This window comes from Schistocerca gregaria, chromosome 4 (genome assembly GCF_023897955.1).
Source record: "Schistocerca gregaria isolate iqSchGreg1 chromosome 4, iqSchGreg1.2, whole genome shotgun sequence".
Taxonomy (NCBI): domain Eukaryota; kingdom Metazoa; phylum Arthropoda; class Insecta; order Orthoptera; family Acrididae; genus Schistocerca; species Schistocerca gregaria.
Genome location: NC_064923.1, coordinates 771,230,451 through 771,255,225, shown reverse-complemented (window position 1 = coordinate 771,255,225; position 24,775 = coordinate 771,230,451). Strand labels below are relative to the sequence as shown.

At 39.2% G+C, this 24,775-nt stretch overlaps 1 protein-coding gene across 2 annotated transcripts in view; it reads left to right on the top strand.

Moving 5' to 3' along the window:
* The window catches only part of LOC126365946 (sorbitol dehydrogenase-like), a 110,279-nt gene that overhangs the window by 22,002 nt on the left and 63,502 nt on the right, over positions 1–24,775 (top strand). For both annotated transcript variants that reach the window (XM_050008730.1, XM_050008731.1), the window contains 2 exons: positions 4,243–4,407; positions 24,142–24,301. In XM_050008730.1, the coding sequence (XP_049864687.1) occupies positions 4,243–4,407; positions 24,142–24,301 (325 nt within the window). The remainder of the gene's footprint in view (positions 1–4,242; positions 4,408–24,141; positions 24,302–24,775) is intronic.

The window sequence follows — 24,775 nt, the reverse complement described above, 5'->3', positions numbered from 1 at the left end:
TATGTCTGGCACACAGGACCCAACAGCCTGCACGCCCAGTATGTCAGTTACACCTTGGTTAACACCACCAGGTGTTAGCACAGTGCAGCAATGATCCTAACATACAGAAGCACAGGTCACTGAAAAATGCCACGGATTCTAACTTGCAGTAATCCCTATTCTCTGAGGATGCAGAGTGTGATCTATGGAGTATGGTGTGCTGGCGGCAGGAGTTACATGACAACTTTGTGAGCTATCGTGAACAGTGATGTGTAACATCAACAATTTCACTTTGTTGCACATTCAAAATGAGCATGCATGCAAACTATCTCAATTTCAGCAGTGAGGGTGAGCTGTCTTTCATGTAGACCAGAAGTTTCCGAATAAAGGTAGCACCACAATGCAGCGTGCAGGAAACGAGCATCTGTGCAGGTCACAGATGCATCTCAGAATCCACACATCCTGAACCAGTGTGTGTGATTTATATACTGGTCATCTCCCCCACCACTGACCCCTTGTATGGACTACCTGATGTGTGCAGTGGTGCGGTAGCTTGTAGTTGGAAATCAAGGGGCAGTCCTGAATCTGCACTCTGCCCTTGCCAAGCTCGGTGCTCTGTTCCCACTGTGTTTGGAGAATTTTCAGTATGGAAACCAACTCTTGGCTAAGTTGAAATCCATTGTCCTTGTTAATGAAGTTCTCATGTAGTCTGATTTCAGCAGCCTCTCATATACATCATCCCAAAAATGAGATGTGTTTTGCAGAATTTTCGTAGCTTTGTATTTCATAGCATAGGGTTATAGACAGAGAGATGCTGGATGAAACGCATTTGACTGTGAAGAGAGAAATGTAAAAGTTGAAACACTTAACTCTGGTTTTAAATGTTCCTTTACAAAGAAAAAAACCAGGAGAATTTCCACAATTTAATTCTTGTATCACTGAAAAGATAAGTGAAGTAAGTGATAGTGTCAGTGATGTTGAAAAGCAGCTGACATAATTAAAATTGAACAAAGTTCCAGGACCCATTGGGATCCCTATCACATTCTACACTGAAATTCCAGTTGAGTTAGTCCCTCTTCTAATTACAATCTATTGTAAATGCCTCAAACAAAAAACCATGTCCAATAGTTGGAGGAAAGTGCAGCTCACACCCGTTTACAAGAAGGATAGTAGGAGACGTGATACACAAAACTACCGGCCAGTATCTTTCAAACTGATTCCTTGTAGAATCATAGAACACATTCTGTGCTCAAATATAATAAGGTATCTCAAATAGAATGGCCTTTTCCACGTCTACCAACAAGGATTCTGTAAACATCGATCATATGAAACCAAACTCACACTTTTCTCACAAGATATACTGATAGCTTTGGATCAAGGCCATCAGGCAGATGCAATGTTTATTGATTTCCAAAAAGCATTTGACTCAGTACCAAATCTATTCTTATTGTGAAAAGTGTGTTCATGTGGGGTAACATAGGAAATTAGTGACTGGATTGAGGATTTTTTGGTATGGAGGATGCAGCAAGTTACATTGGACTGAGTGTCATCATCAGCTGTAGAACTAACACTGAGTGTACCCAGGGAAGCGTTTTCGGACCCTTGCAGTTTATGTTATATGTTAATGACCATATGGACAACATAATAGTAATCTCAGACCTTTTGCAGATGATGCAGTTATCTATAGTGAAGTACTGTCTAAAACAAGCTTCATAAATATTCAGTCCCATCTTCATAAGATTTCAAAGTGGCGTAAATATTGGCAACTTGCTTCAATATTCAGAAATGTAAAATTACACACTTCACAAAATGAAAAAACATAGTATGCTATGACTATAACATCAATGAGCCACAACTGGAATCTCCCAACACATAAAAATATCAGGTGAACACTTTGTTGGGATATGAAATGGTATGATCACAGGTAAAAAAAGGTATCAGATTTTGGTTTATCAGTAGAAAACATGCAATCAGTTTACAAAGGAGACTGCTTACAAACCACTCATTCAACACATTCTGGAATATTGCAAACACCACATATGAGTAACAAGGGGTACTGACTGGATACACAGAAGGGTAGAACGAGTGGTCACTGGCTTGATTGACCGGTGGGGGAGTGCCACAGAAATGTTGAAGAAACTGAACTTGCAGACTCTTGAAGATAGATGTAAATTATCCCACAAAGCCTACTTACAAAGTTTCAAAAACCAGTTTCAAATGATGATTCTATGAATACACTAAAATCCCCTACTTATTAGTCACACAGGATTGTGAAGGCAAGATTACATTAATTACAGTACACGGAGATGTGTTTAAACAATCATTCGTCACACTCAATATGTGAACAGAACAGGAAGAAACCCTAATAACTGGTACAACGGGATGTACCATCTGCCATGCACTTCACAGTGGTCTGCATAGTATAGATGTATAAGGATAAGCATTCAGAGATTTTAGAGCAATGGCAATCTGTCGCTATCTTCTGTTTAAACTTTGCTCACATTAATTACAATATATTTAGTTATTGCTCACGCTAACTGTGAGCAGAGCAATTATTTGGCTTTATATTGATCTTGTCAATATGATTTAATTGCTGATGTGGAAAATTTTAAGTTCAGTTGACTGTAAAACGGACAGCACTGCCAAATGATTTTAATAAAAAAACTGATCAATGATAAAGCTGATAGCACTCAATGAATACGTAATTGGATAAATCAGTGAGCAGTTCCTCAATAGCGGCTCATAGAATTTAAGTTTCTTTGAAATATTGTTGCTGGCAAAAAGGAAACTAATTGTTGTAAATGACGAATTCTACAATCCAGAACAACTGCATTATTAGTATTAGTATTACTACTACTACTACTACTACTACTACTACTATTACTGTTAACTGAGTACCTGGTGTTGGCCAGGTATGTATTTATTCCAGTTCTATTAGTCCATCTCTCCACTCCTCCTCTCCCTGTCCGTCTCCTCCATCTTCCTTCCTCTAACCCCATCTCTTCTCCTAGCTCTCTCTCTCCACCTCCATCTTCTACCTTTCTCTTTTCTAACTCCTACTGTCTCTCTCTCTCTTTCCATCTACTACTCCTCACTCTCTTTGTCCATTTGTTCCTCCCCCTCTGTCCATCTGCTCCTTTCTCCGTTGTCTATCTCCTCCTTCCCGTGCAGAGTCTATTTCCTCATGCCTTGTCTATTTCTTCCTCCATCTCTTTATGTGCTCCCCCCTCTCTCTCTGTCTGTTTCCTCTTTCCTTCCTCTGTCTATCTTTCCCTGTCCCTCTCTCTGTTTGTTTCCTCCTCTTACCTTTGTCTGTCCATTTTGTCCTGCCCCTCTCTCTGCCCATCCCCTCTTCCCTCATATCAATGTCCACATCCTCTTTCCCTCTCTCTTCCTGCCCATCTCTTCTTCCCCTTGTCTATCTTCATGCCATCATTCCCATTCCAATACTGGTTGTTAAAACCACAATATTTCTTTCAGATTCAAAGTAATATGTCTACCAAGTTTAGTTTCTCACATATGGATATGAAGTTTAATTTTCCACTTATGGACATGTCACATATATTTCACACATACTTAATATATTCCACACATATTTGTACACATATTTCACCTGTACCTCTAGCGAATTTTGAGCTGTAGTTTTGTTTCCACACAACTCAATGTTTGTAATGTCATATCTCCTGAACCATGTGGCGCACAATGATATAATTTTGTGGGTACATTCCATGGCAAATGTGGACAGTCTATGAAATAAGTTGCAAATAGAATTTGTAGCAAAGAAATAATAAATTTAAACATCACACATGATGTGACAGTTGCCCATGGATCTCAGTGCTTATGACATCATATATCTCGAACTACGTGTCATACAATGATTCTATTTTTAGGTACATTCAGTGGTGCGTGTGAATGCTGTCTGCAGAAAGTGTCATGAATACAGTTAGTAGCAAAGAAGTAATAAATTAAAACGTCATGCATGATGTGGCAGTGTTACTGCATGAACAGAGAAAATGCAATAAGTAATAAACTTTTTCCCTTTTCATCAGTTAGTAGGGTTTGTCGAGATGTTCACCTCTAATATTGTAATCAGATGCTTTTGGATTCTTTCTCTTTGTTATGGAATGTAAGTTACATGTATCCATAGAAACTAGGTGAATTCTGTTTGTGAAGCTGTGATAGACAGTTTTTATAAAAGCAGGAATGCACATATCTCAAAGTGTTCACAATGGTCCTATTATCAGTTTTTTCTCATATTTGCAGAGGTGCTGGTGCGAGTACACTGTGTGGGCATCTGCGGCTCGGATGTGCACTTCCTGAAGCACGGCCACATTGGCAGCTACGCACTGGCAGGACCCATGGTCCTGGGCCACGAAGCCAGTGGCGTGGTGGTGCGCACCGGTGCCGCTGTCAGCCACCTACAGGCAGGTAGGCAGACCACAGGCCTGGGTGCCTCGTGGGTCACCTGACAACCCCATCATCCATTACACTTTAGTTACCAAACCTAAATTGGGTCGGGCATGCCTCAGCTACAATTTTCCAAATATCAGCTTTATATAACCATTGGATGAAAACTTTATTAACATCTCTAGAGGTTTGTCTGGCCAATACAGCTGTGGCTGTGTCACTTTCAGCAGAGTAACTCTCATCGTAGCAGCTGGTAAATGAAACGTGGGTTCCATAATATCACACATAGTCAAGTCAATTAACAGTCTATTAATGTTGGTCCTCCCATGAGCTTTCTTTGCTCATAGCAACTAATGATCACTACTACATTGTGGTATATCCAATGTAAACCCACTCTCTGAAAATATGTTTCTGGCACAATCATCTCTTTTTGGTGAGGCTGTTCCTTTCTTTTAACTCTGAAAAACACTTTCTCCAGTATCCTAATTTTGTCAGCTCCCACACATTAAAAATTAAACTTAATGGCCATCTGTAACTGGACAACACTACATTTGGTTGCCTCAAAAATATACTGAAGCGCCAAAGAAATTAGTATAGGTATGCATATTCAAATACGGAGATGTGTAAACAGGGAGAATACGGTGCTCTGGTTGGCAATGCCTATATAAGACAAAAAGTGTCAAGCACTGTTGTTAGAAAGGTTACTGCTGCTACAATGGCGAGTTATCAAGATTTAAGTGAGTTTGAATGTGGTGTTATATTGGGCGCATGAGCGATAGGAGACAGCATCTCCGAGGTAGCGATGAAGTGGGGATTTTCCTGTACGGCCATTTCATGAGTGTACCGTGAATATCAGGAAACCAGTGAAACATCAAATCTCTGACATCGTTGGAGCTGGAAAAAGATCCTGCAAGAACGGGACCGACGACGACTGAAGAGAATCGTTCAACATGACAGAAGTGCAACCCTTCCGCAAACTGCTGCAGATTTCAATGTTGGACCATCAACAAGTACCAGCATGCGAACCGTTCAATGAAACATCATCAATATGGGTTTTTGAAGCTGAAGGCCCACTCGTGTACCCAAAATGACTGCAAGACACGAAGCTTTATGCTACATCTAGGCCCATCAACACCAACATTGGACTGTTTATGACTGAAATCATGTTGCCTGGTCAGATGGGTCTCATTTCAAATTGTATCGAGTGGATGGATGTGTACGGGTATGGAGACAACCTCATGAATCCAAGAACCCTGCATGTAAGCAGGGGACTGTTCAAGCAAGTGGAGGCTCTGTAATGGTGTAGGGTGTGTGCAGTCGGAGTGATATGGGGTTCCGGATACAACTAGATACAATTCTGACAGGTGACACATGCGTAAGCATCCTGTCTGATCACCTGCATCCATTTATGTCCATTGTGCATTCCGTTGGACTTGGGGAATTCCAGCAGGACAATGCAACACCCCACAAATCAAGAATTTCTACAGAGTGGCTCAAGGAACACTCTTCAGAGTTTAAACATTTCCACTACCCACCAGACTCCCCAGACATGAACATTATTGAGCATATCTGAGATGCCTTGCAACATGCTGTTCAGAAGAGATCTCTACCCCCTCATACTCTTACGGATTTATGGACAGCTCTGAAGGATTCATGGCGTCAGTTCCCCCACCACACCTTCAGACATTAGTCAAATCCATATCATGTCATGTTGTGGCATTTCCATGTGCTCGCAGGGGCCCTACACGAAATTAGGCAGGTGCACCAGTTTCTTTGGCTCTTCAGTGTAGAACTCCTGTGTCCAGATGATGATCTAGCAGTGCCCCCAGTCCACCCCCAGTGAAGAGGTACAGCATTTTCAAAATTAGCATTGTTCTTTTCTGACCCTTCTCCTATTGATGACCTGAGAGCACAGGGATCAGTATCACCTCCCCTCCTCTCATAAGCCTGGTGGCACCAAATCTAGAAATACTAATGATAAAACAAACATACAACCTTATCTAAAACACAAATGGAGAATATCCAACAACTACAAAACACAATAACCATTAATTATTTCCTTTGTCTCAACACATACTGATCTCTTGGTATTTGTACCTCCTCCTGTTTCCACTTCTTCTTCTTTGCCTCTTTCCTCATTTTCATTAATACCTCTTGTAGAATGGCTTCTGGCAGACCCTAGAATGGTCATATGCCCAACACATGTGATTGTTGACAGCTGCAGCTTTACATTTAGTGGTGATGTGGTTTCAGTTACATGGTATGGGCCCTGGTACCACATTACAAACTTCTTTGTTTTTCCCTTTCAGAGTTTGTAGGCTTGATAACATGACTTAGTGGCTCACTTTATACTGAAGTAATGTCTCACTCACTGTAGTGCCTCTTCCTACTGCTCCAATACTGCATCTTTCTCCACACTTCCCTCACCATTCTTGCAGATTTTCAGACCAATTCTCCCTTATTGCCTCCTTTCTGGCTAATCATGTCTTGTTCCCATACATCACCTCAAATGACAACAATGTTCTCCTAGTGTGCATTTTGGAGTTGTATGCTCTCACTATATGACAGATACATCTCCAATACAATTGGTGTGCAATCACTTAATAACTAAGCATCTATTCAATCACCTGATGAACTCGTTCTGTTCTTCTGTTAGTTTGTGGATGAAGTGGACTAGTTCTCACCTATTTTTTTTTTTTTTACTTTTAATAACTGAAACAAAATTTTCATCAGGTTTGACATGAAGTTCATCCCTTTGTCTATAATTATTTTCTCCAGCACCCCAGATGTCAATATCCACCTATTCCACCAGCACGAATGTGACTTCCTATTGGTCTGGCATTGGCACCATCTTATAAGGAAAATAGTAGTCTTTTATGGCCAGTGCAAAATGATCACCTGCTTGTTTTCAGTTTAATGGTAGTAACATGTCCACCTCAATTAAACTAAACAATTCCATTGCTTCTGGAAACCTCTGAATAAGTAGCTGCTTCTGATTCAAATTTGAATGCTGCAGATTCCACACAATTTCTGACAAACTGATTGACACCATTCTCCCTTCTCCTACACCAGTACTTTTCTGCCACACTCTGATTCAGTGCCCAGCATTCCCCATGGCCTGACAAGATGTGATCATACATTTCATGTCGCACTTCCTCCTTCAACTCTCCTGGCACAGCAACCTGTGGTCCTAAGTTTGTTTCTCCACACAATGAGCCATCATGCTTGCTAAATTGCTGTTGCTTGCTATACTGTCTATCTTCATTGTTGGTGCTCTGTGCTGTTTGTCAGTCCCAAAGTTCCTGACCTAGTGCTTGTACTATGCTATTTTTTCTGGGCAACCTGTCTGCATTTCCGTGCTGCTTCCCTGGTTTGTGGATTACGTTGTAGTCAAATTAACTGAGTTTAATGCCCATCTAATTAGTCTATTGTATGAATCCTTCAAACCTAGCAAGTACTTCAAAGTAGGCATGGTCTGTCACTGTTCTGAATTCCTGCTGTACATGTAACACCAGAAGTATGTTACTATGTACACCAAACTATGCATCTCCCTCTCTTTTGTACAATAATTCCTCTCTGCTCTGTTCAACCGTCTTGATGCAAAGGCAATAGGGCATTCCTGACAATTGACCTATTGGCTCAATATGTACCCAAGAGCATCTGTTCAACACATTATATGACAATACAAATTCCATCTGAAACTCTGGAAATAGCAACACCGGACTCAATGTCAACACCTTTTTTAACTCGAAAAATGCTCCTGACATTTATTTGACCATATAAAGCTAACACCCTTCTTCAACAACTGTGTAAGCTGTCATTCTATACCTGCAGAGCCCTTATGGACTTCCTACAATAATTTGCAAGACCCAGAAAAGATTGCAACTCCCTGGTTGTTCCCAGTACTGGAAAATCTTGCTCGGCTTGCACTAATCTAGGCTCAGTTCTTATACCATCCTTACTAATCACATAAAGAGTTGATTTCTTTTAATGTAAAGTGTCATTTCTCAGTACTTAGTGTCAAATGAGCTGCTTGAACCTCTCAAATACTACAGTCAGTAGATGCCCCCCCCCCCCCCCCCCCCCGCCCCTCAAGGGCTGCCGCTCTCTTCTGTTATCCTGTCAACCAAGTGTTGATTTATAAATTTCTCCAAACAAGTTGTAGTGATCATGGTATTCTGTAAGGGCTCTGATATACCGGTGCTTCATTCCCTGTCAGAATCATGAGGTGCACGCAATGGCTCTTGTGGGAGAAAAACAGGTCTCCACATTCTAGTAAGATGACTTTGAACCATGTCATTTCTGTTCCCTTTAAATGCTTCGGTTTCTCATTAAATGCAGTCCTAGCAGCATCTTCTGCCCTCTTACAGCCTACACCATCTGCATGGTAATCATCTTCATTTGGATCTCCAATGTAGCCAACAATGTTCCATTTGGATCTCCAATGTAGCCAACAATGTTCCCTTCAGCAATTTAGCCTCCTTGGTACAAAAATTATCCTGGTATCTCACTTCCCCTACTTTGTGCATTAACTTGTAATGTTGTGGGTTTCAACCCCTCCTGCCCACTAACTCTCTTGAGGCCACTGACGCGTGCACCCGTGTGTGCAACAAAACATTATATTCCTTACCATCTGTCACACCCACTATAGTACATATCAACTATATATTCATTTCTGCTGCATCTATCTTTACAGGGAACTCCCTCTGGTGGCTCCAGAGTTCCCACATGAGTTAAATGGGCACTTCTTACTCCCCAGACCACCTCTCCCATTATCCTTATATCCTTGCCATTGATTCATATCACCCTTACTACTATTTCCAGACTACAAAGCCTTCTACTTATTTCCATTAAATGATCAGGCATTCACACCATCCCTATTACTCCTCCATGCCTTGTAGCATTGCCTCTGCATATGCCCTGCTGACACCTTGTGTCATCGGTTTTGCCACTGCCTTACATTTTACATTCAAAGCATACACGTTTCTTCAGTATCTTATACCTGCTGACACATCAATTTCCTCATATTCCAATGCTGATCTAACCACTGCCTGGATATCTTTTGGCACCCCAGTACGCACACCCTCCTAGACATCACTGGTGCCAAACCACTCAGAAAAGCCAAACCTCTCAGAAAAGCATCAAATCCACATTGCTCGCTTCCTATAGCAATAATTTGTTCACGTCATCATTCTGTGTTAGTTTGTAAGAATGTACATTCAGATTACTTATCCTATCTGTGAACTCCTCAACTGCTTGATTATGCCTTTTGGAAACCATACTGAACTGCTCATGGAAAGAATATGGACTATTATATTTCCTAAACCTTAGCTGTAGTCTGTCTTTGCCTAAGTTGATCAAAAATCTTTACATTGTGCAGCACCTCTGTGCACCATACAAATGACTTTGCTTCTCCTATTAAGCATAACTATTGTAATCTGTAATTACTGCTTATCTGACCAACACACTATGTTAGTCAATGATCTGAGATCCTCCACAAAGGGTTCTGATATTGAGAAAGCTATTTACACTTACAGCAAAAATGTCCTTAATTCATGGGACAACAAATTAGAAGCAACTGGCATATTCTGTGACGTGCCAAAGGTGTTTGACTGTGTGAATCACAGCATTATTTTAAGTCAATTAAAATATTATGGCATCACTGGTAGTGTTGCAAAATGGTTTCTGTCATATCTTACTACTAGAAAACAAAGGGTGTCATTACGTAGCACTTCAGCAGTAGGCAATCAGACACCATCTGACTGGGAAGAAATTAAATGTGGTGTTCCCCAAGGTTCCATACTAGGTCCACTACAGTTTCTTGTGTATATTAATGACCTGTCATCTTTTACATTACCAGATGCCAAGTTTGTCTTATTTGCAGATGATATAAACATTGTAATAAATAGTAAATCAAATATAAATTTAGAAAGGGCAGCTAATCAAATTTTTACTGACATTAATAAGTGGTTCATAACCAATTCACTATCATTAAATTTTGAAAAGACCCACTATATGCTGTTCAGAACTTCCAAGAGATTTCCTTCTGGTGTGTGTATAAAATATGACGACATGGAATTAGGAGAAGTTGAGAGTTTAAAATTCTTGGGATTACAACTTGATAATAAATTCAGTTGGGAGCAACATACTAACGAACTGCTAAAGCACTTAAACAAGTCTGTGTTTGTAATGCGAATGATGTCAGACACAGGAGATATTAATATAAAAAAACTGGCATATTTTGATTATTTTCACTCCATTATGTCATATGGTATCATATTTTTGGGTAACACCACAAACAGAGAAAAAAAATTTAGAGTACAGAAGTGTATAAAAGAGTAATGAGTAGTGTAAATCCAAGAACATCATGTCGAAACCTATCCAAAGAATTGGGCATATTAACCACAGCTTCTCAGTATATTTATTCCTTAATGAAGTTTGTTTTAAATAATACATCTCTTTTTCCAACTAATTGCTTAGTACACAGTATGAATACTAGGAATAAGAACAATGAAGATTTAATATCACCTACTCTTACCCAGAAAGGAGTCCAGTGTTCAGCAATGCATATTTTCAATAAGTTACCAGCAACTGTTAAGAGTTTAGTTTCAGACAAGGCACAATATAAACATAATTTAAAGGAATTTTTGGGGGCCAACTCCTTCTATTCCATCCATGAGTTTCTCAAGTGCAGTAGACCATTTAAATGAAAATTAATTATACTTTAATTTTTGACAATACTTGGTTGTAAGAGCCAAGAAACTAGCAAATGTCTGAATGATGAAATTTAATGAAAGCAGATGTAAGTATTAAACCTCTAAATGTTAGAAGTTTAAATTTAATTCATGTACATAATTTTACTGTTTATTGACCGAGGATAATTAAAATTAATGGAACTCAAGTTTTTGTAATTACATTTTTGTAATGTGTTTATCTGACATGCTCCACACCCAGGAGGATTCCCTCTTTTATGTGTCTATGGAATGAATAATTAATCTAATCTAATCTAATCTAATCTAAACAAATGCTAACATTTTCTCAGATGACCTGCTGGAAGAAACTAGATTAGCAACAGCTGGAACTACTCCTAGAGCTTGTGACTTTAACACCTATATTTCCTCATCTTTCTCTGCTAGTTTACTATCTGACACCACTTTACCTGCCCTTCCTTGAGCTACCTGATTCACAAATGACTGTACAGCCTCCTCACTGCTGACACCTTGTGTCACTGATTTTGCCACTGCCTCACTGTTACTCCTATTGATGACTCAGAACTAATACACCAAATCAACACAAAAATAATAATCTACCAATGACCCAGGTAACGCTCTCCATGGCTACCTAACCTACTTATTTTATCTAATCATGATCTGCCCGGACACTCTACACTCTCTAACCATGTGTCCAAACCAATTACATATGAAGTAAACAATTGCTACAGATCAAACATAAGGGGCAGTATGCCCCATCAAATTGCACTGTGTGCAACTCACAGGTACTAACTACTCATCTCTGGAATTCCCCTTGAACTGCAACAAGTCAGCAATTTCACAAAACTATCCCTACTATTACCACATCTCTTAATGCTCACACCCATGATTATCATCACAAAAGAACAAAATAGTTTCACTCACCCCACATGACAATACTGTAGTCTGTGGCTCTAACGTCATGCTGCTTGGGTCGCACACTCTCCATTGTTGATTGTGGCAATGTTGGAACCTTTGACATCACTCTGTAAAGAGTGCTGTTTCACTCGGAGGGATGAGTGGTGCTGTGTACAACTACAAATTTGGCTAAGACAGTGCTTCACCATCCAAATACCTTTTTACAAATTTAGTTTTAAGATTATCAGTTATTTTTGGAATGAAATTGTCCTTGCACTGTTGTAAGAAATCAAAAGGATGCAAACTGTCATCTTCAGTAAAACGTTTCACTGGTGTACTAGAAAATTGATTACAACTTGAATTAAGAAATGTTTTTGTTATCACACCTCCTGTAAACTATGAAACTGTGTTTTAACATCACACAAATTATTCTCTAAACATGACACATTATTTTTACATTCTATATCATTTTCTGAAATGGACTTTCAACAGTACAAAATTTTGTTTCACAAGTACTGTTAACAGATACGACTTCATTATTAAAATTATCTTCTACTTCTGCATTTTGACCCAGTAAGTTTACTTCCACATCAGTTACATTAATGATTAACAATTTGAACACTGGATTCTGTGTTTGTGAATCTGCTGTTTAATTCTGTGATTTTTGAATTCATTGTTTCAATTTGTCCACCTGGTTCATACCTGAACATCAGAATATGATTTCCCACCTCATATTTAACAGCATTACAACATTCACCAATATTATTTCCTAAATTCAATTCTCAAAGATTCACTGTTATTGGAAATTTGTTTATTTCAGAAATTAGATTGTTCAAAGTTCCACTGGTATCATAAATTTGAGTGTTCCGTTTCACTGATATCAGAAAATTGTTAGCTTAGAGTATTACTGTTTTGTGCTAGAACTTTTATAGCTGTGGCCATTGTAGTGGTTCTGCTTGCTTTATTTTTATTTCATTTGTTGTCCTCAGTGTCGAAGTACTGCATTGATACACCGGCTAAAAAATGGCGTTTGTAATTGGGACACTAACTACTGTAAATGATGTAGCTGACAAATGCACAGTTGCGTTTCACTGTCTTGTACTTTATGTTCGCAACCTCCCAATAATGCACAGTTATATGGCCAGTGCAGTATTGTTATAACTTTCGATAAGCCTCATTAACAGTTTTCAGGCGAACCTCCACATATTGCTATAGTAGTTTACTGTTGAACGTCTACGAGCAGTAAAATCATAACCACAAAGTTCACTGTTCTTGAAGAATAGAAAGGTATGTATTGAAACAGTGACTGTCATTGTTTTTACACACTTATTTCACAGTTAATTTGAAGCATTGGTGTTGTTCTAACCAGCACAGGTCACTTGTCTGAAACTCGGCCGTGGACTGGCTGTCTCATGACCAAAAATTTGCCCCTTATATATCATCACAATATTAGGTACTGACACTACACATTGTTCAAAGTTTAATGTACAGAAATTACAATTAAAACTTAACTCATTAAATTCACAGAATCCATCAAAAATTGGTTCTTTTTAACAGTTTCTCCTACTACCAGGGTTAAGCCAAATTATTTGTTTAAATCATGAAATTAACAAATATAGTTATGCAAACAATACTTTTGAGAAAACTGTTTATTACTTTGGAAATAAAGAAGGGCTGGTTTTGCTAACATGTTTTCTAACAGAAGCCCAGTAGATACTTTAAGGAGTACTAGCATTTCGTCTTCGAAATTAGCACAGAAATCAAACAATGGAAAAACCAGTATGGAATGCAACAATACGAGAGAAGGAAAGTTGCTACTCACCATATAGTGGAGATGCTGAGCCATGAGAGGCACAATAAAAAGATTCACACAGTCAAAGCTTTTGGCCATTAAGGCCTTTCTCAGCAGTAGACACACATACACACACACACTCATGCAAGCGCAACTTGCACACACATCTGCTGTCTCAGAGAGCTCAAACTACCATTGTTTTATGAGAAATTCATTAATATTAATAATATCCTATTGTAACTCAAACTCACCATTTTACTTATTTTAATTAAAACTTGGAATTTTCTTGGAGCAGAGTCTTCAGAAATGCTATCAATGCCTTGACTGTTGTTATAAAAGTCAAAAAAATTATTGAATGTGTCGCAGAACATAGTTCACATTTGCATCAGTAAATACAGTGTCTTGCAGTAATCTACCAGAAAAATTGCACAGAGATATTCACTCAGTCCAGTCCTTGATGAAAGTTGTTATGTACAACAATTAATCCTTTCAATGGAAACAGTAGTCAAACTTTCCTATTGATTACAACACAGTAAAATCAAAATATTTGCAAACTTGAATTAGAGAATTCACTAGTGAATTCTTAGGCATTGACATTACTAAGTTTTTGTGGATATCGATATGTGTACACTCTTGGAAATGTTAGCATAGTGAATGACTCCAGCTGAGTTTTATAGACAGATGAGATGTAGATGTTATGTGAGTGATTACTGGGAGTGGACTACGGGTTTTGGCTGGTGTCTGACCTTTGTCATACATTTTGGTAATTCATCAGATTTGTGTAAGCAATACTGAATCCAGTATTGTGTAGAGTACGTTATATGCCTGAATTGTGTAGGTACTATACAGAATTAGACGTGATACGAATACATTAGTACCACCATGCCAGCTTCGATGTTCCAAGTTGCATCAGAACATATATGCCTGTTAGTTGCACACCAGCCATGTTGGGTTTATTTTCGCATGCAAATAAATAATTTAGCAGCTATTATTGAGCCAGCCCAGGGTAGCAGAATGATTGGAAGAGTCACGAGAAAACCACCTCCCATCTATCAGGACAGTCCAGTACTATGGTTTGTGCAGTTACAGAGCCACTTGATTTCGGTGCAAATTTTGTCAGATGAAATGTAGAATAGTTACATGGTTACAGTACTAAAAGCAGACTTGGCCACCAAGATTCAAGACATCCTCGTGATACCACTAGAAGTGGAACAGTATGCTGCTATAAAGAAAGCTCTGATTACACGCCTGCCTCAGTTGGAAGAAAAATACATTGAGATATTTCTATAGACGGAGGAACTAGGAGAACACACTCAATTGCAGCTCTATTGTGCTTGTGTCCACAAGCCAGCAACACAGTCAGTGATGATGTGTTATGTAATATCTGGTTGTTGATGTTACTTCTGAATGCACAGAGAATTCATACTGTATGTCCAGGAACCTCAATGCATTAGTGTAAACAGCAGATAAGATCACAGACATGTATTCCTCAACAAGCACTGCAATGCTGATGACACAACATGATAACGCAGCTGCAGTGACTTTAACATCATTGCAGTATCAGTTAGCACAATGAACTACACAAGTTGCTTCATAGCAAACATCATATGTCAAACAATGGCCACATCAACATTTGTCGAGAAGTCATAACAATTTGTCTGTGGCATTAAACATCTATTGGTACCCCCCCCCCCCCCCCCCGCCCAAAAAAAAAAGTAAATAAATAAATAAATAAAAAATAAAAAAATTGTAAGGACACATGAAAATGCACACCACCACATAAATGGAAGCACAACACAGAATCTGTGGCAGCTACAGCTACCTCAGATAGTAATACACAATGATTATTCGTCGCAGATCACAGAGCGCAGGTACAATATTTAATCGACTTAGGAGTGAAGTGTCGGTGTGTACCCAGGAACTAAATTACCACATCTCAACTGTGATGATTATTACTTATACACCACCAAGGACTTGAAAATAAAGACCTGTGGGCAAGCTACATTAATACTCAATCTTTGTCTGTGTCAAATGTTCGAATGGCAGTTCACAGTGACCGACATCTTGCAGACAGTCTTGGAGGCAGATTTCCTGTCCTTCGATGATTTGTTTCCTGACCTGCAGTGCCAGCATTTGAATGATGTGATCACAAATCTAAATGCTCAAGGAAGTGTCAATTACACTGCCCGCATGACAATATGTGTGATCACCGAAGATACACAATATACGTGACTGTTGAAGGATTTCCCTGAAATTACGAGGCAGTCACCTACATTACCAGGAGTTAAGCATACAACAGTGCATCACATTCTCACCACTCTGAGACCACCTACCTATTCTGTCCCAAACGCTACAGTGCTGAAAAGCTAAAAACAGTCAACCAGGAATTTCGCAATATGTTAGCACAAAGCTTATGTCAAACTTCAAGTAGCAGCTGGACTGCCCCATTGCATGTTGGTCCAGAGAAGAACAATGGTTGAATTTCAAGCGGTGACTACCACCAGTTAAACTCAAGGACCATTCTGGACTGGTATCCCAATATGTATATAGAGGACTTCTCCACCAAAGTGCATAGTAAGACAATCTTTTCCACATCAACTCAGTGTATGCGTATTACCAGATATCTGTAGCCATGGAACATCCTTTAAGTAACTGTCACTAGATGTTTTAGACAGTTAGTGTTTACAAGAATGCTGTTCAATCTCTGTAACACAATGCAAACATTCCAGCATTTCATGGATGAGGTCATGTGAGACTTCTGTTCCTGCTACATCTACACAGATGATGTTCTCATAATGTTGACATCTGAGGAGGAACATTTACTGCATTTAAATGTTGTTTGACCATTTAAGTGTGTACAGTCTAGTAATAAACCCTTCAAAATGTATTTTTGCAGCAAGAGAAGTTCATTTCCCAGAATGTACTATAGACGCAAATAGCATATACCCTCCTCAAGATAAAATACAAGCTATGATCACAGACCCTCATCCAGTGACAACTAGAGAGCTTTGACAGTTTCTGGGTGTTGTAAATTTTTGCTGACGTTTCATTTCCAATCATGCTCTGATTACAGCTCCTTTAAATGAACTTCTTAAGGGAGCACCAAAACCAAAATGACAGATTAAAGTGGACTATCAAAACAGGCTCTGCTTTCCAGACCATAAATATGGCAATAGCAGACGCTACAGAATTGGCACATTCTATTGTGCAAGCTCCAGTGACATTAATGGTTGATGCCTTTGCTAACACTATTGGACAGTACTGCAATAGTCAGTAAACCATTGTTGGCAACCACTCTCATTTTATAGCCACAAACTGTCACCCTCCCAACAACAGTGGGTGACATACAACTTTGAATTATATGCTACTATCAAAAAATCAAAACATTACTTGGGAGGTCGACAATTTGGTATATATACAGACCATAAGCCTTTGACTTACACTTGTAAAAAGAAATAAAGTGAGGCATCCCCATTGGTTAATTTTCAACTGATTTTGTTTATGTACAAGGCGATATAATGTAGTGACCTGTGATAATTGTATGAACACAGAGACACAGTGATGTAGGGTTCATAAATATTGTGTGTGTCTGCTTTTCTGTTATTTATTCTTTTACATTACTCACTAATGTAACTAGCACTGTGGGTAGCACACACTTTGTAATTAATGTATGTCTGAAATAAATCTGCATTTGAGCAGACTATCACACCTTGCTATAGGATTTTAATTTGAAAATTGCTCTAAAGTAGTATTTTTGTGGGTTAACTATCTGAAAACTTCTCCTGGTTGGGTTCACACCATAGCTTCAGGCTAGGGCTCTATAGATCCTGAACATGAAACCTGGCTGAAGGTCTGAGGTGGTGGCCAGTGTGGCCGTGCGGTTCTAGGCGCTTCAGTCTGAAACTGCGTGACAGCTTCGGTCGCAGGTTCAAATCCTGCCTCGGGCTTGGATGTGTGTGATGTCCTTAGGTTAGTTATGTTTAAGTAGTTCTAAGTTTTAGGAGACTGATGACCACAGATGTTAAGTCCCATAGTGCTCAGAGCCATTTGAACCATTTAAAATCACCCTCCTACACTGCATGCAAATGTATCCCCACATGCCATCCATCTACATTTACATCTACATCAATAGTTTGCAAACCACCGTCAGGTGTACAGCTGAGGGCGCATACCATTGTATCAGGTACTAGGGTTTCTTCCTATTCCTTTCATGTATGGAATGTTGGAAAAATGATTGTCTGACTGCCTCTTTGCTTGCAGTGATTACTCTAATCTTAGCCTCACAATCCCTATGTGACTGATATGTAGGGGGTTGTAATATATTCCTAGAGTAATCATTTGAAGCCAGTTCTTAAAACTTCGTTAATAGACTTTCTTGAGATGGTTTACATCTATCTTCAAGAGTTCCCCAGTTCAGTTCTTTCAGTATCTCTGAGAGACTCTTCCACAGATTAAAAAAACCTTTGACCATTTGTGGTGCCCTTCTCTGTATACATTGAATATCCTCTGTTAGTCCTATCTGGTAAGGATTCTACACACTTGTGCAATATTCTATAACTGGTTGTAGGAATGATTTGTAAGCAATCTCCATTGTAGATTGACTGCATTCTCCCAGTATTCTGCCAATAAACTGAAGTCTACGACCTGCTTTACCAATGATTGAATCGTTCCACTTCATGTGCCTACACCCAGATACTTGTATGAGTTAGCTGATTCCAACAATGACTCGTTGATATACCTGTGGAAGGCATTCCTTTTAATCTTACACTAATATCTGTAAAACAAAAAACTGATAGCCAAGATTGCAGGAATTCTTTTTATTTCATGATTACTGGTTTCAGGGAAACTAAAGCCACCATCATCAGATCTTAGGACACATACAGGCAAATAATGGTGATATTCATAGCTGCCTATAAGATGCAGGCCTTACCAAATTTTCGTAAGTAGAACATAGGTGTCCAAAAGAGATGACATTATAAATGTTAAGTGTCTCCATCACATACAAGTGGAAGCTAGGTACTCTGGTACATTACACTGCTATTTCTGGGTTTCCTGTAGGTATTATTATCTGGACTGGATGGAGAGTCATGTAATCTAAAAAAAACCTTGTGTGCATCCCACAAACAGTCAGCTACCTGAGTAGTAGCCTCTGATGTGTGGTGCACACCTGACCCATTTAGGGAGAATCCACAGTTCTCAATCCTATGGTGCAAGTCCAGGAGGTCAGCACAAGGCTCATCTTCTCAACCTTCTCTGCCAGTCACTGAAATGACACCAGAATGACCTCAGAGCACAGACGACAGGCATCATTTGTTCCAACATGTTCCACAAGCTGAAGTTGGTTGTACCCTGTTCCCTCAATGCTGATGGAATATCCTCTTCAACATGTTGAATGAGCCCCACAGGGATACATACTGAGTGCACCAGGTGTCTTTTCCTGTCACCTGCTGCCATTTCTCTAAGCGGTACCATTATTCACCATATGTCTGAACTGCTGACGACTAATAGACCTGTACCCTTTTGTGTTTGGCTCCTCCTGACACAGTACAGAACAGGTTTCCCCAAAACAGGTGAAGTGAGTCCCACTGACATAGTTTCAGTTTCAGTGAAAGACAGCACCTCAAACTTGGTGGTTGGGGGATTGGTACAACACCCTGAGTCCTCCTTGGTCCCTATCCACCCTGTACAGGATGCCTAGATTATCACTGACATGCTGCTCACAGGCAATTGGACAAGTAATGACAGATCTTGCACACTTTTTACAGAGGAGAAAGGATCTACAGGAGGGGATAGTACCTCTGGTACAGGTATCACAGGTACACGACTCAAAGGATCTATTCCAACATACCAATTTGCAGCATCTGCAATTTGTTTGACAGTAGTCTGGGTGATTTCCAGCTGCTTATGAACGTCTATCAACTCATCCCATGTTTGAAAACATTCACAGTGGGGCTGCATTTTGGGTAGTGCAATGTATTACAAGCCAGTGAATAAATAACTTTATATTATAACCCTGCTGATTATCTTTTAATGTTTTAAGCTAAACAGCTGCCATTTCCCTATAAGAATTGAAGCAAATACATAAAACAAGATTTCTATTAAGGCAACACAAAAACCTGAGGTAAAAACAACAAGTTCCCTATTTTTATGTTGATTATAGTTGTTGTGGTCTATAGTCCAGAGACTGGTTTGATGCAGCTCTCCATGCTACTCTATCCTGTGCAAGATTCTTCATCTCCAAGTACCTACTACAACCTACATCCTTCTGAATCTGCTTAGTGTATTCATCTCTTGGTCTCCCTCTATGATTTTTACCCTCCATGCTGCCCTCCAATGCTAAATTTGTGATCCCATGATGCCTCAGAACATGTCCTACCAACCGCTCCCATCTTCTTGTCAAGTTGTGCCACCACCTCCTTTTCTACCCAATTCTATTCAATACCTCCTCAATAGTTATGTGATCTACCCATCTAATCTTCAGCATTCCTCTGTAGCACCACATTTCGAAAGCTTCTATTCTCTTCTTGTCTAAACTATTTATTGTCCAAGTTTCACTTCCATACATGGCTACACTCCACACAAATACTATCAGAAACGACTTCCTGACACTTAAATCTATACTTGATGTTAACAAATTTCTCTTCTTCAGAAATGCTTTCCTTGCCATTGCCAGTCTACATTTAATATCCTCTCTACTTCGACCATCATCAGTTATTTTGCTCCCCAAATAGCAAAACTCATTTACTACTTTAAGCATCTCATTTTCTAATCTAATACCCTCAGCATCACCTGATTTAATTCGACTACATTCCATTATCCACGTTTTGCTTTTGTTGATGTTCATCTTATATCCTCCTTTCAAGACACTGTCCATTCCGCTCAACTGCTCGTCCAGGTTCTTTGCTGTCTCTGACAGAATTACAATGTCATCGGCGAACCTCAAAGTTTTAATTTCTTCTCCATGGATTGTAATTCGTACTCCAAATTTTTCGTTTGTTTCCTCTACTGCTAGCTCAATATAGAGATTGAATAACATTGGGGATAGGCTACAACCCTGTCTCACTCCCTTCCCAACCACCGCTTCTATTTCATGCTCCTCGAATCTTATAACTGCCATCTGGTTTCCGTACAAGTTGTAAATAGCCTTTCGCTCCCTCTATTTGACCCCTGCCACCTTCAGAATTTGAAAGAGTGTGTTCCAGTCAACATTGTCAAAAGATTTCTCTAACACAGTCAACATTGTCAAAAGATTTCTCTAAGTCTGTAAATGCTAGAAATGTTGGTTTGCCTTTCCTTAATCTATTTTCTAAGATAAGTTGAAGGGTCAATATTGCCTCATGTGTTCCAACATTTCTATGGAATCCAAACTGATCTTCCTCGAGGTGTATTTCCACCAGTTTTTCCATTCATCTGTAAAGAATTTATGTTAGTATTTTGCAGCAGTGGCTTATTAAACTGATAGTTCGGTAATTTTCACTACTGTCAACATCTGCTTTCTTTGGGATTGGAATTATTATATTCTTCTTGAAGTCTGAGGGTATTTCGCCTGTGTCATACATCTTACTCACTAGATGGTAGAGTTTTGTTAGACCTGACTCTCCCAAGGCTGTAAGTAGTTCTAATGGAATGTTGTCTACACCCGGGGCCTTGTTTTGACTTAGGTCTTTCAGTGCTCTGTCAAACTCTTCACGTAGTATCATATCTCCTACTTCATCTTCATCTACATTATCTTCCATTTCTATAATATTGTCATCAAGAACATCGCCCTTGTATAAAACTGCTATATACTCCTTCCACCTTTCTGCTTTCCCTTCTTTGCTTAGAACTGGGTTTCCATCTGAGCCCTTGATGTTCATACAAGTAGTTCTCTTTTCTCCAAAGGTCTCTCTAATTTTCCTGGATGCAGTATATATCTTAACCCTAGTGATATGTGCCTCTACATCCTTACATTTGTCCTCCAGCCATCCATGCTTGGCCATTTTGCACTTCCTGTCGATCTCATTTTTGAGACATTTGTAGTCCTTTTTGCCTGATTCATTTACTGCATTTTTATATTTTTTCCTTTTATCAATTAAATTCAATCTCTCTTTTGTTACCCAAGGATTTCTATTAGCCCTCATCTTTTTACCTACTTGATCCTCTGCTATCTTCACTAGTTCGTCTCTCAAAGCTACCCATTCTTCTTCTACTGTATTTCTTTCCCCCATTCTTGGCAATTGTTCACTAGTGCTCTCCCTGAAGCTCACTACAACCTCTGGTTCTTTCAGTTTATCCAGGTCCTATCTCCTCAATTTACTACATTTTTGCAGTTTCTTCAGGTTTAATCCACAGTTCATAACCAATATATTGTGGTCAGAGTCCACATCTGCCCCTGGAAATGTCTTACAATTTAAAACCTGGTTCCTACATCTCTGCCTTACCATTATATAATCTATCTGACACCTTCCAGTATCGCCAGGCATCTTCCATGTATACAACCTTCTTTTATGGTTCTTGAACTAAGTGTTAGCTATGATTAAGTTATGCTCTGTGCAAAATTTTACCAGGTGGCTTCCTCTTTCATTTCTTCCCCCCAATCCATATTCACCTACTACATTTCCTTCTCTCCCTTTTCCTACTATTGAATTTCTGTCACCCATAACTATTAAATTTTCGTCTCCCTCCACTATCTGAATAATTTCTTTTAGCTCATCATACATTTCATCAATCTCTTCATCATCTGCAGAGCTAGTTGGCATATAAACTTGTACCACTGTGGTAGGCATGGGCTTTGTATCTATCTTGGCCACAATAATGCGTTCACTATGCTGTTTGTAGTAGCTTACTTGCATTCCTATTTTCCTATTCATTATTAAATCTACTCCCACATTACCCCTATTTGATTTTGTATTTATAACCCTGTATTCACCTGACCAGAAGTCTTTGTCCCTCCTGCCACCGAACATCACTAATCCCCACTATATCTAACTTTAAACTATCCATTTCCCTTTCTAAATTTTCTAACTTACCTGCCTGATTAAAGGATCTGACATTCCACACTCCGATCTGTAGAACACCAGTTTTCTTTCTCCTGATAACGACACTCTCTTGAGTAGTCCCCGCCTGGATATCTGAATGGGGGACTATTTTACCTCCGGAATATTTTACCCAAGAGGATGCCATCATGATTTCTGCTTAAATTTGCATGCCCCCGTGAAAAATTATGCCTGTAGTTTCCCCTTGCTTTCAGCCATTCCCAGTACCAGCACACCAAGTCCATTTTGGTTAGTGTTACACGATCATTCAATCATCCAGACTGTTGCCCCTGCAACTATTGAAAAGGCTGCTGCCCCTCTTCAGGAACCACACATTTGTCTGGCCTCTTAACAGATACTCCTCCAATGTGGTTGCACCTACGGTATGGCTATCTGTATCACTGAGGCATGCAAGCCTCCCCACCAACGGCAAGGTCCGTGGTTATAGTTGTTAGCAAGGTCCATGGTTATAGTTGTTAGCAATCTCTTGCCCTCTTTGAGGGAAAACTAGATGTAACACAATATCTTAGTTAGAAAATCTGCTACACTAACTATATCAGAAACACTGATTTACTACATTATTAGTCACAGATTATGCAAAGGAAAAATTCTCAGGAACGTACGTTTATTTGTTGCTGATGTACAATGAATTTCAGGGGTGATGTATTCTTTGGCAGATCTGTGAACCACGAACACTAATTTGCTACGAAATTAATTATGTATCTAAAACATCTGTACTGGTAACTCACGAATATCTAGTTTTGTAAGCATCCAAAAATTCTCAAAATAACCTGTTCCTCATGTACAATGAAATTACAGTGTCATTGTTTTTAACAACGACAGACCTACTGTTCTTAAGAATTTTGAAAGAGCACAATTATGTTAGCGTACAAAAATTCTCAAAATAACCTGTTTCTCATGTACAATGAAATTACAGTGTCATTGTTTTTAACAACGACAGACCTACTGTTCTTAAGAATTTTGAAAGAGCACAATTATGTTAGCGTACAATTAATAATAACAGTACAAGTTTACACTCACAAATGTTCAAAATTTCACAATATGTCACACTACATAAGGGTATTAATACATCAGTGGAAGATTACACAGAAATTATGTGAACAGAAAAGTCTGTGAATCTAGAATTCTAAATCAGCACATGATTTTGTACACATCACACAGAAACCACAGCCTTTGATAAAATGATTACTGGTCTGAAGTGGCCAGTACATATCGCAACTCTCCCCACACTGCCTGCACATTGTGAGTTTGACCCATTTGGCACAGCCAAAAGACACATGTGTGGGCACAGATCTATAGCAGTGCATGCTTCTGTTGGCAGGTGATCGGGTGGCACTGGAGCCTGGAGTGCCGTGCCGGCAGTGCACACTGTGCCTCACGGGTCGCTACAATCTCTGCCGTGATGTGCGCTTCTGTGCTTGCCCACCGACACATGGTGCACTCACTGGTTTCTTTGCACATGCAGCTGATTACTGTTACAAGTAAGTTTTTTAAATCTTCATTAATAATCTAATCCCCAAATTGGGAACAGACTGTTGAGCCCATATTGCTGTTCTTCAGCCCAACTTAATTTGAAATGAAAAATAAATTTACTCAATTAAAATAAGTAAAATGATGAGTTTAGGGTACAATAAAAGATTATTAATATTAATGAATTTCTTGTAAAATAATGGTATAAGGTTTAGAATGGTGTGGATGCAGCTTTTATGAAGTTGATGTTTCTAGAGAGCAGATTATCAGTATTATTATGTATGATTGTGAACATGAGAAAAGGAGATTTTGGCTGTTGCAGTAGAAAGTGGATTGGGATATTAATGCTATGATCCAAGAAAAGGACAGGGAAAGGGGGTGTTTGGATGAAGTCGTCAGTTGCTTTGCTGGATTCATTCATTTATTGTGTTCCATAAGTCCCATCAAAGAGGAGAACCTGATGAGACATGGAATGCGTCAGGGTA